The 21,907-nt window shown below is 28.1% G+C and overlaps 1 protein-coding gene across 1 annotated transcript; it reads right to left on the bottom strand.

Annotated features, from left to right (window-relative positions):
- Nucleotides 1-2,610: 2,610 nt before the first annotated feature.
- Nucleotides 2,611-21,444, bottom strand: LOC129971807 (ADP-ribose glycohydrolase MACROD1-like). The gene is made up of 8 exons (XM_056085784.1): nucleotides 21,356-21,444; nucleotides 17,793-17,924; nucleotides 15,735-15,866; nucleotides 13,885-13,908; nucleotides 12,105-12,224; nucleotides 7,556-7,764; nucleotides 5,065-5,150; nucleotides 2,611-2,827 (listed from the first exon to the last, which is right to left on the bottom strand). The coding sequence occupies exons 1-7, from the start codon at nucleotides 21,375-21,377 to the stop codon at nucleotides 5,067-5,069; spliced, it is 723 nt and encodes a 240-aa protein (XP_055941759.1). The 5' UTR covers nucleotides 21,378-21,444; the 3' UTR covers nucleotides 2,611-2,827; nucleotides 5,065-5,066.
- Nucleotides 21,445-21,907: the final 463 nt, after the last annotated feature.

Raw genomic sequence — 21,907 nt, forward strand, 5'->3', positions numbered from 1 at the left:
TGCTTTATGTCAAACTTATGTTAATTATGCAAAGTTATGCAAATTTATGTTAATTATTTTAATATGTTATTTATGTAAATTCCTCATTTTCTGCGGGGCTTCAAATTCTAGAAGGTTCTTCAACTGTATATAAGTTGTTTCCCAATCGGTTAGATTGGTATTAAACTCTTCAGTTGATCTTGAGTGTGTTCATTTCTATTGGACTTGGTACATTCACCTCATCTACGTGACAATATGATGCCTAAATCAAACTGCTATTTTGATTTATATCGATATTTATGCTATTTATATCGATAAAAGATTATAAATGTCACTTTTCAGGAAAGTTAGATGAAAGATAATCACTTAGCTTCTGATATCTAACATACACTTTTTAGCGCTTTCATTAAATTTTGCTTGTTTTCTGATTGAAATACATATATTTTTAATCGACTCTTCTCTTATTTCATGGTGTGCTAATGACTTGAAATTTGGCACATTTGCGCATTCTTGATATCAATACGCTGTAAGTAGTCAATTTATCTAATTAAAATTTAATCCATAGAAATGGCAAGTGTTTAATGAATTTCAGAAATAATTTGCTTACAAGACTTGATAATATTTTTAATATTGAAATATAGATACAAAACTGAAATGTAAATGATAAGCTGGACAAATTATCTTCTTTTTGCACTAAAAACAATGCTTTTATTTTTATTTTATGGACTTTAAACATCTTTTCTATGTTTCCAAAATATTGTATTTTCATGTCCTTCTTGAATGCTTTCTGAAATAGATTTCTATAATGATTTTATGGAATAAAGCTAAGACTGCGCATATATTTAATTCAGAAGCAGTTTTCTAATATTTGTTTCACCCTTAAAATGCAGAAACTGTTTTTGCTGTAATTGTTACATTATTAAATTTTAGGCTGCATCTAAAGTGCAGTATATATTGACAAATACACAACTGATAATTTTATTTTTGCATATTTTTGAGTCAAATTTTGACTCAAAAAGTGAACTTTTCAATTATTAACTCAATAAATGTTAATTTTAGTTTCTTTTAGGTTTGCCTAAAAGCATCATGAATGAGGAAGAACATCCTATACTGAGAAAGAAAACTGCATAAAGTTGATTACATCTATAGAAGAATTGTACAAACTCCAGTTTAATAAATGACTATATATTATAATACCTGGTTGTTATCATTTTCTTGTTATCATAATTAAGCGTTGATTCTAAAATAGAATTAATAGAACTGAAAATTGCTGATAACTTTCATGTCACTCAATTGTAGTAAATAACAAATAGTTGAAATCCAGTAAAAAAAGTGATATAATTACCAATAGGTATAATTACTAAGTGATATAGTTACTAATCTACTTTATAATTCCTTATAGTGCCGGGATAGCCTGGTTGGTTGGGAGTTGGATTCGCATACCTTGCGTTGTGAGTTCGAACCAGCCAGCCGAAGACTCTCCGTGTGTGGTGGTGACTGGCGCACGTATAAATATGCCGTGGTCACAAAGTCCTTCATGTCGAGAGTAATACCAATGCCGGTACTAGATCAGAGGTGATCGTTCCCTAGTTCAAGTCTAAATTATGATCTGTGGTTGAATGATTGAAGTCTGCCTCGTAAAAAGGGTTGTGATGCGTGAGTAGCTAAGTCGTACTCTGGGCCTTCGATGGCGCTACTGAAAACCAAGAGACGCAAAAATATCGGCTTAAGCTCGCTAACTTAGTTAGCGGGGCTTGTCTATGACAAGTGCTATCAGAAACAACAACATAATTACTAATTATAGTTTGATTCGTAAAAGTAAGGATAAAAAGTCTACGCTTTTCAAATTTTTCTTAAAATATTGGATGAAGTAAACTATGTTTGATGATTCAAAATTCAACAAACAGATGTTAAGATATTGTAAGCACAAAAGCAAAGAAAAATCACATTAGAAAATCTAACGCTACGTCTAGCTATAACGAAAATGTAAGAGTTGCTTGATATTAGGGTAATCTTTTTGATCTGTTAGAAAATAAATGCAAATAGAAGTTTGAGTTCTGCTCAACATGCAAAAATTAAAAAACAGGAAACTAAACAGGCTAAAATCACATTAAAAAATTTAGGATTATAGTTTTATCTCCAAATAATCTTTTTCTTTATTTTATTATTATTTTATTATCAATCGCAGAACTGTGTCTTTGTTTTCTTATTTCTCTACTAACTTAAATGTATAATAGATGAAATTCTTCTTCCATAGCATTCAAGAAAAGCAGGAAATCAATTATACAATTGAATATTTGATAATACATTAAAAAAGTGTGATTTTTTTAATTTTTTTTTGCAACAATGAAGCCTACGGTTGGAAATTATGCCACAAATTATCTTTTAGAAAAAGTGCACGGTAATTAAATCGTTTCAAAAATATTTTCTTTTCTTAGCTCTCAATAACATTTTTAATTATCAGTATAAAAAAAGATAAACATTTTTATTAATTCTTATTTAACTAAAATGTTAGTAAACTTTTCCAATAAAATAATTTCTAGTTCCAAATTAGTAGTTTTTAAAGTATATTTATTTCTTTATTAACTCTGAATCAAATGTTCTAACCTGTTGAATACCATAAGACAGACAGACAGACAGACACACTTCCTCCCGTTCCCCTTTATGGTGAAAACAAATATCGAATATTTATAATATAAATACTCATTTAAATATTTTACATGAATGATCATTTGCAATAAAAATCTATTTTAAAAACATAGCAAAATAATTTTTTTAAAAAAAATCCTTCTTTATTGAACTGATGCAGATACCTTCTTCACTTTAGCAAACAGAGCGAAATTTGAATCTGAAAAGTAAAATTACAAATATAACAAAAGAAAACATACAGATATATATTATCAAAGCCAAAAAGAAAAGCTTTGAATGTAAGATATTCAAAAAGAGTTGTAATATTTATACAGTTTATAGATATTTATAATTTCTTTTAATTTTGTTATATTAATCAAAAATTTTAATATTATTATTAACCATTGTTTCTGCAGACATTAAACTTCATTCACGATGTAATTAAAAATTTGAGGATATACACCTTTTTTTTATTTTTTTAATTCTATGGATGAGTCAATTGCTAAAATAAGACGACGCACAATTTTGCTGCAAAAATGGCTTCTACTGGAGGAGGGGGGGGAGGCGATCTATTAGTTTTTGGAATGTTTCAACAGAAATACTCAAGGCCAGCCTAATTCAATAAACCAAATCGTTAAATTATTCGTTTTCATCATGTGAGAATATGATAACGTTTTGCTTTGAGGTTTTTGAAGCCTCAAAATGCGTAGGCAACAAATTGACGATTTATCGCCTTTGAGGCATCAATTTTTCGGTTTTAGAGTTATTAGAAAATAATAAAGAAGGTTGTCACTTTTTGGCTATTTATCGTCAACTAAAGTTACAACTTAATATCCAAATTATTCATTTCTGAATTCTTACGAATTGTCTTAATTAATTTAAGCCATTAACCAATTTAAACCGTTTTGAAACAATCACGAGACTATCAGATTAAGTATCCGTCGATATTTAGAAAAACGATGGGTTTTTTCCATCTCAAAATCTGTCGAATTCAAAAACTTTGTTTGCCAGCTAGAAAAATTAAAAATAAAAATTTAAAAAAGTATATATATATATATATATATATAGAGAGAGAGAGAGAGAGAGAGAGAGAGAAGTCTCGTGATTGTTTCACCGGTTTAAACTGGTTAATGGCTTAAATAAATTAAGACAGAAAATGACTTAAAAAATAATAATCTTCTCACATGATAAATTAAAATTTGCAGTCATAGATTTCTTTTTAAAAATTTTTTATTTTCCCTTTCTCTTTTTTTGCGAAAAGGATATAGTTTAGAGATATGAAGCTTGAGAAATTTGATTAAACTATTCAGAATCTGGTTTTTAATCCAACAGGAGAATACTTGTGAAGCGAAATCTCATGTTGAATCAGAGCTAGTTCACAACGATTTGCGATCTTTTTGACAAGATGGTAGTGCATGTGGTTTCATTTATTAGAGCGCAATCCGTAACACAATACCACTTTTTTTTAAATATGTCTGCTACATCTGAAATAAGAAGAGATACCTTGAAGCTTCAATAAATGCCTTGAATAAATGTAGTGAGAAATTATAATAATTATTATTTATTATAAAGAATATTAATGAAAGAGTTAATCTAATCTTAGAAGATAAATCCACTATAAAAACGGGGCGTTACTATAACTAAACTAAACTAAATGTAATAAATTATCAAATTTAACTTATAGATCATCATTTAAAAAATAAATTGATGATTAAATTTATTTTGGTATTAAATTATTTTAATAATTATTTCGGGTTCCCCGATTATTCAATTTATTCCCAATTTATAAAGTCCTATCTTGTGATCAACATTTCACTAGAGATTTTTGCAGTCACGCAAAACTCCTTCTTTCGCTGTTGTAGTCTATGCATCAAAAATCTACAAAGACCACAGTGAAAAGTGATCGAAGTATTTCTATAGAAACAATGCCATTATATCACTCATTTTTTACTTCAGTTTTCATATTTTAAAGAAAAAACGAACAATATATTTCCACTCAACATTGCGTCATTAGATCGCATAGTAAATATTTAACGCCATCACACTGTCAACCCGTTTCATTTATTTCAAAAATTTGCCGATATCTTGCTTGTGTAAATTTCCTATCTCTTTGGAAAGCCGAATGGCAACAGCAGGGGTTAGATAAAGAATTACTTCATTAGTAAGCAAACTCTTCACGATAGGATACAATAATGATGATGTTGTTATGTGGTTTTGATAACAAAACTGCCGATTTTTTTTTTTTTTGTCATGCATCTTTTAGCAAGGCATGCGATGACAATGGCCGTTTTGTAACTGCCTACAAAACTCGCATTATCATCATGATGACCTGACCATTTAAGTGAAAATACCAATTTTACATACATAAATTCCAAACCAAAATAAACTTTGAAGGCTTTTAACTAATTTAGTTTTTTAATATGAAGCGGGATATAAATTGTTAAAAAAATAACTTACGATTATACAGGAAAGTATTCTGGCATCAAGCGTTCGTATATTCCTACATCGATTGAATCGAATAGACAGAAAATGATTCTATCCATCTGAAAAAAAAAGAAAGCAATTAAAAGCAAACATAATATCTTGCGGTGAATGCTTGTATTAGCTAAACTGAAATTTAGCACAATATGCTATCGATGATGTTTAAATGATATTTATAACTTTGGAAAGTGTGCAAATTTATTTTCAATTTCTTTAAACATAAAATTGGTTAAAAACCAGCACAAACACCACAATATCTTACCACTGGTGAAATAAATTGGAGGAAATTAAAGTTATTTTGATGTTAATATTAAAATTTGTAAGTTGATGATTGAATAAAATTGATTTTAGATTTAGTCATATCTTTTTTTATTTACACTATTGTATGAGGCTATTTAACATAAAAATCTAAATAAAACAGAAAAATAAAGGACAGGCATTCAATTCCGGTTCAGATTGATTTTATTAATAATTTAATTTATCATCAAAGGTTTTTCTTCTTTACATTAGAGATTATTGAGAAATTACATGCACATTAAATCTTCAACAAAAAAAGAAAATCCATTATTAAAAAAATTTCAATATGAAATTATCTAAATGAATAATTGATATTCGCAGAATAACTCAAAAGTTCCTCGACAAACTTTGAGACAGGACAAGAAACAATCACACAAAAACAAGTCTTTTTCACAATAAATCATGAAAAGCAAACGCAAAGCTTACAATTTTTACCAATGAACGAAGTAAGAAAGAAAGATACAACGGGACGAAATGTATAATATAGGTTTAATATTATAAAAGTCTAAATAATTATAAACAGAATTGCATTAAAATAAAAAGATTAATTCATCATAACTGATGCACTGGAAAGAAGGACGGAGCGTTAAAAACAAATTTTGGAGTACTTAAGGTAAATATTCAACGGATTTGCTGTTTAAAGCTATGCAAGCTTCCTATGCAGTTAGTCATTCAATTGTGTTGATTTGCTATTATATATATATATATATATATATATATATATATATATATATATATATATATATATATATATATATATATATTATCTAGAACGTCTTTTATCTTTATCTTTTTGTGGACTAGACATCATATTTTCCAGTAAGTTTTACTTTCTTTGCTCCTAATCTATCTTTTAAGCTTGTCTAAAGATTTTTGAATTACTTGGGTAATAATAACTGAATTAAATTTAGATTTACGCTGAGCAAATAGCACAGCATAAATTTACTTCGAGCAAATAGCATCTTATTTCTTTTATCCATGAAAGGAGCTAATGCTAAAAGATTTAAAAAGAAAAGCAGAACTGAGTTTTTAAGAAGTGATAGATGTGTCATTAAATAAAAAAAAACTAATTATTTTAGATTTACCCAATTTCAACCTGATTTTGATAGTTAACAGTTGGAATATATATATATATTATATATCTAGAAAGTACATGCATCCTTACATATTAGTATCGAAGTCATACAATTATAAAGTTAATACTACATAACAAATTTCATTACTTCAGTAGAATGTAATTTTGAAATACAGTTTTCACAGACAAATGGACCAACATTATTCTAAAAATACATTTTTTGGACTCAAATAGATCTGAAAAGTGTAAATTAATCAAAATTTTGAGTTCCAATTTTTATCAATGATTTTAGTACTTTTTGTTTGTATATATTTCCGCTAAAGTACAGAAACCAGTTCATCTCAACATTAACTATGCTGATCCGTTAAAATGCGGAAAAATATTTCATTTCTCAAATTAGGTAATCTACGAATTACCTAGATAATCTGCACATTCCCTATTAGGCACTCATTAAAGTAAAAAATAAGGTCTTTGCTGGAACAACAGCAACGTTTCTGTACCCTTAAATTAAATGTCGTTTATTTATTTTTTGATATCTAAAGAATCAAGTTAAAGAAATCGAACAATCAGCACATTAGTTGACAAAATCAATCATCCATCAATTGAAAAACTGTAATACAAAGAATTTAAATACATTATTACAATTAAAAAATGAATTGGCGAAACATATGATAAAATTATGATTATTTATTAGTGCAATCTAAAGATTGGGGGCACTTTGAGTCGTATAGAAATTGGTTTTAGCGACAAGCCTGCATATTTGTGGTACATTTAAATTTGGAATCGCATTTTTTGAAACCCTGCCCGGGAAGTAATAGGGAAAGGCGATGAGAGAATCAAACTTTTGAATTTAACAATACGGAAGCCACTAATGTGTACATTACCTAGTTAAAAGGCTCAAAACTCTTGATTTTTCACTTTTGCTCAGGAAATCGGTTAATCTGCAGATTAACTAGGTAATCTGCATAGTAACGACTTTCGAGCTTTAACAGTAACATAAATATTGTTTACAAGAAAGTAAAAGAAACAATTAAAAATTTCAATAAAATCCTAATCGAAGAGCTGAAATTGCATGAACACATGTAAACACTCTACTTTTATTGCGTTCATTTCAAGGAACTCTCTGACAGTTGTAAGCGCAATTATAGCTGCACTCCGGTTGGGGTACCCGCAATGGCCTGTGGAAATGCAGGGGAGCGCAATGGATTTCAATCTTTTTTCTGTCGCTAGGTTTAAGCAGCTCAAATAGCACTTTCTCAGCATATCGGGCCTCAATCCAATAGGGCCTACCGTATGAATAACATCTGAAACGAAATTAAAAAAAAGGCAAATGATTTAATGCATAATGACTCGTTTGTCAATTTTAAACTATAAAGTTAGTAAAATCTACATTTAAAAATAATTTATGCATATTTAAAAATATTATTCAGTAATTGCAATATTTTCTATACGAAATTACTAAATTAAAAAAAAAAAGAAATCTATGATCGCAAATTTCAAGTTATCATGTGAGAACATTATTATTTTTTAAGTCATTATTTGTCTTAATTAATTTAAGTCATTAACAAGGTTAAATCGGTTTGAAACAATCACGAGGTTTCTCTATCGCTCTCACTCTCTCTCTCTCTCTCTCTCTATATATATATATATATATATATATATATATATATATAACCAATCTTAAGTAAGAAAAAGTTTGAAAACGAAACTAAAATTAAAACAAAACAAAAACAGTTTCGAAATCGCCACTAAAATTTATGACCTATTTAAACTAAAACCAAAAAAAGAACTTCATAGTATTTAGAGAGCGCAATTGCAGCTACTTCTAAAACACAGATGAATTGATACAAAAGTATTAGAATCAAGTTAATAGGAAAAACAAAAAATCAAAAAAAATTAAACCAAAAAAAAATTATAAAAAATATAAAAAAAGAATCCGGCCTGAAGACTTTTTCAAGGGTCACCCTCAGGCAGGGATTCAAAGAAAGGGATTTTTTCTGTGAGGAAAAACAGACATTGTCTAAAAATGATTCCTCGTGACCCGAAAATCCCCTGAAATTATGCTCAAGAGATATACCATTTTAACAGAAAGGAAATATAAAACAACAAATAAGAAGAAATTAACCACAACAAGGTAAAAATACAATAACAAAAATAACAATAAAAACAAACAATAGCACTAAAATTAAAAATTAAAAACGAAAAGGCCAGTACATACCATTAACAGTCAAGAAAACTTTAAACTATTGATTGTGATTCCCTGTTTTTAAAAAACTAGCGGTAAATTATGTAAACAGATGTAGGCTCCCAGCGCCATCTATTGAGTAATTCAATATGCAAGGAAAGTTCTATTTTTATTTAAGCCAAAGGATTAATCCCAAACCATACCTTGTTTAATTAAAAAATTGACATTACAGTAATTTCTAGGAAATTCATTTTTAATTAAATTTTTAAGGAGGTTGTTTGATGCTTCAATATAAGAATTTTTATTATTGCAAACCCTTTTGATCCTGTTAACTTGTGAGAAAATTAGATTTTTGAAAATTTTAGAGTTTAGATTGGAATGGTAGTTACATAGTTTTGTTATTTTAAAGTTGAAATCATCCCTTTTATCGTATATACCAACTATTGTTTTATCATTAGCAATTTCGATTTTTAAATCCAGAAAGGTAGCCTCAAGTTGATTTTTATTTGTATCTTTTAGAATTAAATCTTTTGGATAGCAATTAGTAATAATATTAGTATTGTCGAAGTTAATCAAAAGTAGGTCATCAATATATCTCCACCCGTTTATTAAATTATATTTAATTATTTTTTTCTCATAGTAATGCAGGAAAATATTAGCTAAAGCACTTGAGAAAGCTGTTCCCATTGGAATTCCCTTGACTTGTTTATAAAAATTAATACCATTAAACACGTAATTTTCAGTAATATTAAAATTACATAACTGAAGCCAGTTATTTTTAGGAATGATATTTTCATTTAAATATTCGTCATATATAAAAGTGCAGACCTTTATTAATTTTTCATGAGGTAGATTAGTGTATAAATTTTCGAAATCAAAAGTATTAAGTTTATTAATGTTGTTATCTTTAAGAAAATCCAATACTTCTTTGTTACTAGAAATAATAAAGTTGTCTTCATTTTTTATTTTGTCCAGGGTAATTTTTAAGTATTTAAAGAAATGTTTAAACGTATAGTAATTATAACTGCCAGTGCTACAGGTTACGAATCTGAATTTTAATGGATTTTTATGAAATTTAACTGTTGGGAATAAATAAGGATAGTTAAGAGAGCAAGTCTTACTAAAAATCAACTTGAGGCTACCTTTCTGGATTTAAAAATCGAAATTGCTAATGATAAAACAATAGTTGGTATATACGATAAAAGGGATGATTTCAACTTTAAAATAACAAAACTATGTAACTACCATTCCAATCTAAACTCTAAAATTTTCAAAAATCTAATTTTCTCACAAGTTAACAGGATCAAAAGGGTTTGCAATAATAAAAATTCTTATATTGAAGCATCAAACAACCTCCTTAAAAATTTAATTAAAAATGAATTTCCTAGAAATTACTGTAATGTCAATTTTTTAATTAAACAAGGTATGGTTTGGGATTAATCCTTTGGCTTAAATAAAAATAGAACTTTCCTTGCATATTGAATTACTCAATAGATGGCGCTGGGAGCCTACATCTGTTTACATAATTTACCGCTAGTTTTTTAAAAACAGGGAATCACAATCAATAGTTTAAAGTTTTCTTGACTGTTAATGGTATGTACTGGCCTTTTCGTTTTTAATTTTTAATTTTAGTGCTATTGTTTGTTTTTATTGTTATTTTTGTTATTGTATTTTTACTTTGTTGTGGTTAATTTCTTCTTATTTGTTGTTTTATATTTCCTTTCTGTTAAAATGGTATATCTCTTGAGCATAATTTCAGGGGATTTTCGGGTCACGAGGAATCATTTTTAGACAATGTCTGTTTTTCCTCACAGAAAAAATCCCTTTCTTTGAATCCCTGCCTGAGGGTGACCCTTGAAAAAGTCTTCAGGCCGGATTCTTTTTTTATATTTTTTATAATTTTTTTTGGTTTAATTTTTTTTTGATTTTTTGTTTTTCCTATTAACTTGATTCTAATACTTTTGTATATATATATATATATATATATATATATATATATATATATATATATATATATATATATATATATATATATATATATATATATATATATATAATATGATAATTTTTTTAAACTTTCATTTCCAATCTTTCTAGCTGGCAAACAAAGTTTTGGAGCTCCACCGGTTTTGAGATGAAAAAAACTCATCGTTTTTCTAAATATCAACACATGCGTAACTGATAGTCTCGTGATTGTTTCAAGCCGGTTTAAATTGATTAATGACTTAAATTAATCAAGACAATTCGTAAGAATTCAGACAATGAATAATTTGGAACTCAAGTTGTAACTTTATTTGGCGTTAATTCGCCAAATGTGACAACCTTCTGCATTATTTTCTAATAACCTTAAAAGCAAAAAATTTATTCCTCAAAAGCGATAAATCGCCAATTTGTTGCCTACCCATTATGAGGCTTCAAAAACCTCAAATAAAACAACATCATGTTCTCACATGATAATAGATAAAAGAAAATTGGTCTTGATTCTTGTTTCTTGAAGAAATATGAAAATTATATTACTAATGTGTGTGTAAACATGGAAACGAGTAGGAAATTTTTTTTTTAAATGATAAATGGCCAAAATTCTAATATAAATGTAATATAAGCTTGATTTAAAAAATACTTATGCACCTTTTAAACCAATCTTTTTAACCATCATTTTAACCAAAACTTCAATTAGAATTACGATGCTTTCTAGTTGATGTTAATAAATTAAAAATGATAAATAGATATAAAAAATCGGTATAGATTCTTGTTTCTTGAAGAAGTATGAAAATTATTTTACTGACAGCTTTGCAAACAATGAAATACGTAGGAAAAAGAGGAGATTTAAAATCAATGCAAATGAACATTACTGTATATTATAACAATAAAGCAACGGATAATTTAGAAATCACCGCTAGTGTTTTCAAAAATTTCTGCAATATCTTTTAATAAATATACTTGTTATAATTAACCTCATGCCATTCACAAACAATAGTTACAAAACGCTTTATTACCATGCGATCTTTGGCAATTAATTGCTGGAATATAGTATTACACCAGAAGGAGTGATCTCTCTAATATTTAATCATATAATTTTCAATAAGGGTCTGATCCACTTTTCCCTGTATGAAATTGGGAACATTGGGCAAAAGCGCGACTATCTTGAATCACACTGCCAAAAAATAGCTTCAAAACATAAATTTTTCTGAATTCTTCGCACAAATATGTGTTTTGGTTGATGGGTTTGTAGAACAAATGAAACCATAATTTGATATGGAAATACAATTATAGTTACAAAATGGTATTCCGAATTGCATTGATTTAAGTTATTGCGTTTACATGTGTGTGAAATTACAGACCGATTAACAATAAATTATTTGATAGGTTGTGCTCAAGTTCTCATAGAAAGCACCATTTTATATACTAACAGTTATGACGCGATGCTATAAAAAGATAGTAGTTCAAAAATAAACTTACGTTTTGCTGGTAATTTATAACCTCCGGTAATTTTGGCTTCGCCTTGTTCACAGCTGTTCAAAGAAATACATTCAGCAAAAAGCGATGATCCAGCTGCCCTATGGATATCTTCGTTGATCACTGTATGAAAATAAATATATGCAAATATAGTCACAGTGCCAGTCCGATTCTTCTTACATTCTCTGCGATTTCGAAAAGCTAACGGGGGGGGGGGCATTGTCAGGAATAAAATTCAATACTAGTGGACTTGGTGCGATTTTAAAAATAAAATTTTAATTACATTTTACAATATCCATTTAAAATTCAGGAAAATGTTGCACGATTATTAAATTGAACAATGAATATGGTTTTTTATCTGAGGACAAAAATGTAATCTATTGCTGAAAAGGAGATAAGAAATTTTTTTTAAAAATAATTGTCAGTATTCATAAAAAAAGTACTACTCTTAAATTGAGATAATGAAAAAAGCAATGTTTTAAATTTTAAAATTTAGTTTCGTGCAATGATATTTTCGGAAGTTAAAATGAAAAAAAAACCCACAGAAATTTGAATGAATTTTTATTCATTCATTAAAATTCTAATTAAAATTTCAAAAAAAAAATCATACCGAGTTGCACGCTTCTACCTTTTAAAGTATATATGTACCAATTTCGGTAGCTGTAAGTGAAATAAACTGGTTATACAGCACCAACAAACACGCACACACACACACACACACACACACACACTCATCTTTATTATTTGTACAGATGAACCTTTAGATGGGTTCGTTGATAATGACAAAAATTTGCATAAAATTGATTCTTTATGATTAGGTAGAAGCTCAAAAGAAAAGAAATTCTAATTATGACTAAATTATGATCGTATATTTGTTTTGGGAACTATCTGTTTTCAATGCATTTGGTTTAAATCATCACACAAGGAACAAGACTTAATTTTGCTAAATGCCTGTTTTAATCACCATTCTTTACTCATTTAGAAAAAAAGAAATTCTCTTATTTGATGAATATATCATAAATGCATGAAATACTCCACTTAAAATTTATAAGAAATCAAAATATTAAGTTTTTTTTTGGCATTTTAACTTTTTCAGATATGCATGAACATTTGATTAGAAGGTACAATATTTTTAGAATTTTTATACCGTTGGCTTTATTAAGAAAAATTGCTTGCTATTTTAGGGCAAAAGAATGCACTTCAGCAAACTGTCACTGATACTATTTTCTTGTAAGGCATATCATCGTAAACAAAATTAAATTTAAGGGTTTAAAAATAGTCCCTTCCTTAATGGATATAAGGAACAAAAACATTATAAAAAGGCATAATTTTGCTACCCATTTTGTATTTGTTAGATTTCTAAAATTCGAGCGAAAACTTCTCACTGAATTTTTGTGCAAAGATAAAAGCTCTTAAGTAGTGTAATGTAAAAAAAAATATGATTTTTCTGATTCAACCATTAGCGTTAAATATTCAAAAATTTCAATTTAAGCAAGATTTGATTTTATTATATCATAATCCATTTTGAACATTACGTCCTTTAACTTTTTTTTATTAGGAAAGTTCCACCGATGTAAAGATTTTAAAGTTAATGAATAAAATAAGAGTCAATGAAACGAAAAATGGATTTTATTTTCTAATATATTGAGTCAAATTGTGTTTAAAAGTGATAATTGTAGCTTATATATCCTTTGAGATAAGTTCTAAATATTTATTTGTTCATTACAAATTAAAAGTTTTGCAATTACAAAGAGAAAACGATAAACAAAATGGAAAAACTTACTCTTTGTGGTTTCGCTTGGGTCTCCTACAGAAAAAAAAAGTAATATAGGTATATTTTATCACCTTTAAATGATTTTTTAATTGAATATCACAGAAAGTAACAGTGATTGGCAAAAGATTCTTATTTCTTCATATTTTTTTTTATTTTTAAATTTTTCAAAATAAGTAAAACAAGTCTGTTAAAGTATAAAAAAAGAAGTTGCTTATTATATTTTCTAATGTGTCTTACTTAAATATTTTAAATATTTCACCGTTTGTCTTTTCTTTATATTTAAAAGAATAAGTCATTATTCCTTATATAATATAAAAGATTTTTTTTGAATTTATAATATTAAAGTTTATTCTAAATTAGCAATGTTAAAAATTCTTGTAAAACTTATGAAGTTTAAAGAATTTAATATAAATTATCATTGCTGCAAAACTCATTCTTCAATAAAAGTTTTTTTTGGAACGTTTCTCTTATCTATTGATAAATCACAGATCTGACATTCAATTCTATTGAAGATTCAATGGCCACTTAATTAAATTTGGGAATAATGAAATGTCGGCTGATATTTAATTTATCATCATTTGTTCCGGGCTATTTAACACAATCATTTCCAAGAGCCTACGATTAAATATAAAATAAAAATCTAATCTATTATGAAAGTCCAAAAATTAACTAATATATTTTTTTAGACATTTGAATAAATCTTGTCTGAAAATAACATCATAATAATATCTGTTTTTATAACTATACAGATTAATAAGTCTAGAAGTAGAAAATGTTAGGATTTTGATGTTATAATATATAAGTAGAATCTATGTTTTTCATAGTCCTACTTTTTATAATATATATATATATATATGTGTGTGTGTGTGTGTGTGTGTGTGTGTGTGTGTGTGTGTGTGTGTGTGTGTGTGTGTGTGTGTGTGTGTGTGTGTGTGTTAGGTGATGAAGAAAGATTCCTTTGGTAACGAATGACTACTTTTTTAAGCACGAAGAAACGAATACACAAACATCAAATATACAGCCGAGACGAACTCAAGTAATACACAACAGCACACTACAACAAACAGTAGCCCACGAATAGTAATCGGTAGTAACAACAACCATAGCACACAAAGCGACCAGACAGAATTCAGCCGGGAATCTAAGTATCTAGGCTCTAGGATCTCTCTAAACGCCTTAAATCTCCACTGTCACCTCGCTTTAGCTGTATCCAACTGCCGACACACTACTACACGACTCGATGCTGCTTCTATAATAAATTCCAGGTCTCGGCACACAGGACAGATCAATTTACAAATCATTTGAGCTCCACTTAATACTTGCGCTTAGCTGAACTTATCCAACTAATTCGCTGTGGACTCGCGATGCTACTCTGTCCACGACTTTCTTAGGCTTAGATTACGGCCTTTTATAGTTCCCGAAGCCTTCCAGAGAAGGTTCTAGAACAATCAGGCCTATATCGGTTCCTATTGACGCTCTCGCCAAAATTATGGAAGATTCCAGTTTTATCTATTTTATCACCAAAGTCCAAGTCAACAAATCGTCACCACGTTTATCCCCAAGCCCTGAGATCACTGATTCGTCATCCGATCAGCATTCAACAGAGCTAATCGTAAAACGGTCTTTCTAGTGATTGAACAACCGCTCTGAGAACCAACATTACAGACTTGTAAGATTAACCTCAATTAATCATTGTATCACAGTTGATCAATAATAACGGAATATATTCTTGATTGATAGATTAGTAACAGTAACTGATTATTTATGTGCTTTACTAGTTACACCAAAATGCATTCGCTTAAATTTTCACTTGAAGTTAATAATTGAGATTAAAAATACCTTACGTAATAATTTCTTACCTTTCTTAACGGTGCTACAAAGAAGCGTTTTCTTTGAAGAATTTACTATTGCATCCACTTCTAAAACTGTGATGTCACCGACAAAGATAGAAACTTTGTCATTCAGACTTTCATCTTTCATGTACTCTGAAGCTAATGAAAAAAGGGGACTTTGAAAAAAAAACCATCAAAAAAATCTGCATCCCAAAATTTTATTTTACAATCTTTTGCAGATTGTAAAAGAATATAGTTTCCATTTCAATTGATTCTTATAATGCATATAGCGAAGACAAATTTTATTAATTTATCAGAGTTCTTATTACAAAAAGAATTTTATATAAAAGCTTACAACCGACATGAATTTATTCGACATGAAATTCTAGCAGACATTCATTAAGTTCATTAAACAGATTTCCTTCCAGAGGATACATAGTGGACTTATAATTGCGTTAATTGCTTTGACTTCTTTATATACATTTCTTTTATTCAAATAGGGACACAGCTCGTTGAATTTGCCAGAATTTTGTAAAAGTTTCAATAAATATAAAGATATTTACAATGAATATATATATATGCAGTTTCAAAATTAGTTTTAACCAATTCACAACTTAAAATGCTTTATGTTGCTATTATTTCATAATTCATTTGAATTATGGTCAAATTTATTTAGACGGAAGGTAAAGCTCGTAGACAGTTCATAATTGCTATAATTGCAATTGGATGGTTAAGCCCAATAGGAAAGTTGGACTTAACAACTTCTATAACTCTTGTGTCATCAAGGTAGCTTCTTCTGCAAAGGAACCCATACAAACTCACGACGACATTACAGCTTTTTAGTAATGGCGAGCCAACTTTACATATTTTGTATGGGCTATGCTTAATATGTATTGGTTTTCTGCGTGTTATTGAGAAAGTTTCTTCTAGAGCTAAATCACTTTAAACTCATGACGATACACTAATGTTTCATCAATAGAGAAACTATATATTTCTATACTATATTACGATTATTCATTCGCTTGATTGAGTTTACAATTTGATAGATATATTTCGTTGCACTCATTATAAGATATTAATTAAAAGACGTGGCATGTTGCGGCCTTCTTTGTTCGAAGGCCATCCTCTATAACAAGATGGTGCCTCAGTGGGTTATAGAAAAGCAGTTTCTAACTATACTGGACAAAAAAAAACATCAAAAAGTAAAAAAAAATAATGAAATCATGAAAAAAAGAAAGTCGTCAACAATTTACTTAAGAAATGTTCTATATGCTCTCCAACTTTTTCTCCTACGATCTGCCTGTGTTCCATAACAGATCCCACTGTTATAGTGGTGATATTGTGAATATGGTTCGTAATACGTATTTTCAATTCGTCTAAGTTCGCAATCGGACCTCTGGACACAAGATCCTTTAGGAACATTACAGTCAAAAGTTACCAGGGTTCCGATCAGGTAATCGTGATGGCTATATCGAATGCAACCATTGGATAATAACATCTTCGTAAATTCTTTGAAGTCCGGAATATCACCAATGCCACGGTCGCACAATCACCATTTTTGTAAGAAAAAGCTTCCCAGGCAGAATCTCGATCTTTTAATGAAAGAGTCATTTACCTTCTGAGACTCAAAATAGCAATAACTTCATGTTTCCCTTATTTTTACATAAGAGTAATGTGTGGCGCGTATGTAACGTTTTTTAATAAGAATTTTTACATTAAAATATCTTTTTAAAAAATCGTTTTTAACATCTTATGAATAATACAGCCACATCCACCAATAAGTTTTTAAACGTTTTTTTTTCCTTTCTCAGGATAAATTTCCATTGCCTCATGTATATTGAGATGAAATATTATGTCGTTATAATCTGTGTTTGTTATATATACGGCCGTTTGAAAATGCAACTTTAATTAAAATCAACATGTATTTATTAACATAAATTCCAAAGCAAACAATCACTTTCTAATACCACGATATGATATAAAACATTTGTAGCTATTTAAAAAAAATCAAATTAACTTGAAGAAAGAAAAAAAATAATATTATAAAAACAACTAATAATTAAGAATAAACATCATATTTTATACCTTCGTAAGGTTGTGTGGTTTTTATATATCTGGAATATTCACTCCAAGTTGGAATATCATTGACAGTTACATAACTGGATTTGCAACAATACTCCTTTCGTTTTTCCGTCAGATTCATGTTCAAGTATTTGTCTGAAAAAAGAGATGTGATTTTAGTTTAACAAGGTTTAGAAAATTTCTTATACATATATTTGATCCACTCATTCCCAAGTTCATTCACCTCAAAATATGAAGCGTCCGAATTTCTCTCCGAAGAATAAGAAAACTTCCTTATCCCCCTCTTAAAAACTACAATGACAGCTCTTTTCATCATAGGTTAATTTACAAAAAAGGACATCACTTTTCTGATGCTTTTAAACAGATGCAGGCTAGAGTACCTCTTGAGAATTACAGAAAACACTCTACTTCCTCAAACCCCACTAAGCTTGTGTCTCAATGAACAAAATATACACAACAGTATTCAATCCGTCATACTTAACAAAGAAGAAATTTCACTCTGATATATACGTATCTCGGACACTCTCAGCAATTTTGTCAAACAAGCGTTTGAAGCCTTTCAGTATTGGTGGATTGAAAGGTTTCATAACGATTTAATTCCACTAGAAAAAAAGAGATAATATTTTTATTCTACTTTTTTACAATAATATGTTTAATTTAACAATAACATTAATTATCTAGTGCAGTTACTTTAATAACATTAATCATCTAGTGCAGGTACCTTAATAACATTAATCATCTAGTGCATAACCAATTTATACAGAGACAGATTGTTTGGATGATAAATTTCATTTTAAGTCCAAGATTATAAAATTGTTTGACGTCCTACACCTTTTGATTAATGACTTTGACTAATTATAATGGACTTCCCTTCAAATAATTTTTTAAAATTAATATTAAAGTCTTAGATAAATTTTATAATAAAAAACTGTAATTGATATAAGGTATTATTAGGATTTATCTTCGCTTTTACATTTTTTCCGTTTTTGAAAATTACTTTGCGCAAATTATCTCATGTTAATAAAACACAATACGCAAATCATGAATATATGGTGCAAGAGGTTCGATAATGGGGAACGATGCTTTATTCTGCTAAAATAATGTTCGACTATTACATATTGGTTTCTTGTCTAGAACGCATATCTCCATGCATAGCTTTCATATATTTCTTCTAATCATCCAACAAAATCTTCTGCATTTCGTGAGGGACTAGGAATAACATGTTATTTCGATTTTCAACGAGCACTGGTTATACTTTTACTTGTTTGTTAAAATATAAAGAGAGTAATTCTAATTTATCCCTATTCTGTGGATAATAAAGCAATCTATATAATTTACATTATTATTCAGATTTGTAGAGTTTTTTTTTAATTTTTTTTTTCATTATATTAAATGCACCTTAAGCATTTTATGTTTCTAAGTACGGTTTTCAAGTCCAAGATCAATGGATTTTTTTAATTTTTAGCATTTTTGTGACGTCTGTAAATTTTTACATAAGAAGCTTTCATATTTTGCATTTAATCCCTTTTAAAGAGATTAAAGTTTTAATGGGCCAATTTGTCTAAGCAAGTTTAGAAAAATTTCACAAATATTATTGCATCGATTTTAGGCTTTCTAAATATTTAGGTGCATCCTTATGATATCTTTTAGATGAAAGAATTACCCGCATTTAATGTCCGGTTATTGATATCAAAATTAAAATAGAATGCTTTGCATGCTTTCTTCTCTCAGTTGTCTCTGTACAGAGCCGACAAAGGGACCCAAATAGGAAAAAATATATTTAAAAAATGGGAATCTGCATATTGTAGAGATTTTTCCTAAAGTTCACATATAATTTTAATTCATTAAAAGGCAAATGATAGTAATAAACTATTACAACAACAAGCAAAGGAATTCAATGTTTTGATGAGAAATTTTGAAATTCAATTACTGTACAAAAATGATTAGATCAACTTAAATTTTCATAAATTTTCTTTTTTATTATATAAATTTAGTACTGAACTATTGCAATGTTTTTGTAATTTAATAAAACATCAAATTTTTGAAGTATAATTTGCAGCAGTACTTTTTAATTAAAATTCACATCAAACATATTTCACTCTTTCCTCAAGTCTTTAAATTTTGTTTTCCTATTTACAGTTCCTAACAAAAAGATATTTAAATTATTACATTAAATTAAAATTATTACATTTAAATTATTACATTAGATATCATACAACTTTTTGAAATCAAAATTATACTTCACTCATAAACTATGAAAAGACAGTAAATGATTTTATAACTTTTTAATATTAAATTTTCTTCCTTGCTCTATACGATTTTAAGCATAATTGTTAGAGAGCAAAACAATAGCTAGAAAAGAAATTTCATACTATTTTGAATAATTATCCATTATTGATGACGAAAATTCGGAGGAAAAATTATAAGCTGACATTATTCGGAATACTGTGTTATTTCAAGTATAATAATTTTCCTTGCTTTAGTTATTGATTATTTATAAAAAAGTTTTTAAAAATCAATCATATAATTTAAGTAAAATTGATAAATATATTTTAAAGAATGTTCCAGAATTAACAAAAGATTTGAATTTACAACCATTCGTGCAATAAAGTCTTAGCAACTATTAAAAAACTATTTGACAGCTGTTAGTTTAAGGTTAGTAATAATGGAGCTTTACATGATAGAACAACGTGTTTTCTGAACAATATTTCAAAAATAATGAAAGTCTGATGGCCACAGTTTGAAACCGTGAGAATTACCCTCTAGATGGTGTAATTTAATACCATTGTATTTCTTTCTATGGCATCATTTGAAGTTAAAGTCTATGTCAACAAGCCTACAAGTACGAGTGCATTGAAGGAAGAAATTCAACGTTGCAACAGCGAAATTCAGTCACAGATAGCAAAATGATGATGGAGAATTTCGAAAAAAGAGAGCCTGTGTGAAAACAAAACCGTAGAGGCCATTTTCCATATATGTTATTCCATACATAACCTTATAATATTTACTTTACGATTCAATAAAAATTTTTAAAAAATTTAAGAATTATTAAAAGTAAATAACTATCTTAGAAAAAATAATCCTTTACACTTTTATGATAGAAAAATATTCAATGTTTTCAAAAATTTATAATATTATAATTTAAAATCCAAACAGATAACAACTTCATTTTATAAAAGAGAAAAGAACAGCTACTTTATAAGATTTTACTATTTTACACTTTCTTACGATACATTTAAAATTAAAAAAGATTAAAATGCAGTTTATAAAGCACAAAAGAAACATTTAAGAATCATAAAGAGTAAATACCTTCTTAAATTTAAAATTAAAAAAAATTACAAACGCAATTTAAAAATCAGATCAAAAACATTTACAAAATAATAAAGAGTAAATAACTTCCTTAGAAAAAATAATCCCATAAAGTCTTATATTAGAAGAATACTCCGTGTTTTCAAAAACTTATAAAATTAGAAGTTCTAAACTCTAATCAGATTACAATATTATTTCGTAAAAGTATAGCAACTTCATAAAATTTTAATTCGTAATGAGAGTGACTTCGTACTTACGTTTTTCTTTAATGAAACTCATGGCTTCTACACACAAGTTAAGAGCGAATGATTTATTTCTTTTTTTTTAAAAGGAAATTACAATGCACATTCCTTTTCCCAAAGGATATGACATCATTTCACTTTTTGTGACCTCTCAATATTTTGATGAAGTTTGTGCACTGTAATCGTGGATGAATGATTTAAATATAGATGGCGTATGAATAGTCACTGTTATGTAGTAGATTTTTCTCTTTCTGATATGACAAATTCTACTGATTAATAGTACTAATAATTTCAAATAGGGCTGAATTTAAATGATATCCCTGGTAGCACAGACTGTTGCACAATATTGTGTGATATTATATAACATTAATCAATATTCAATAATATTATACAATATTCTGAATATTGATAGGTATCATACAATATTGTACATTATTTGTGTGTTACTAGGGACATGAAAAGTCATTCAATAAGTAAAAATATAGATGATATATTTTAAAGTAGTAAGAAGTTACTTCTGAAGTGATATTATATGACATTAATCAATATTCAACAATATTGCGAATA

Source organism: Argiope bruennichi, chromosome 1 (genome assembly GCF_947563725.1).
Source record: "Argiope bruennichi chromosome 1, qqArgBrue1.1, whole genome shotgun sequence".
Classification (NCBI taxonomy): Eukaryota; Metazoa; Arthropoda; class Arachnida; order Araneae; family Araneidae; genus Argiope; species Argiope bruennichi.

Bases quoted from the DNA above. Each gene is read 5' to 3' on its own strand.
- LOC129971807 (XM_056085784.1), bottom strand. From the start codon at position 21,377: ATGAGTTTCATTAAAGAAAAAC. The intron at 13,909-15,734 runs GTAAGAAATTAT...TTTTTTCTGTAG, and splicing joins TTGTAGCACCGTTAAGAAAG to GAGACCCAAGCGAAACCACA. The intron at 7,765-12,104 runs GTAAGTTTATTT...ATTTCGTTTCAG, and splicing joins TTATAAATTACCAGCAAAAC to ATGTTATTCATACGGTAGGC.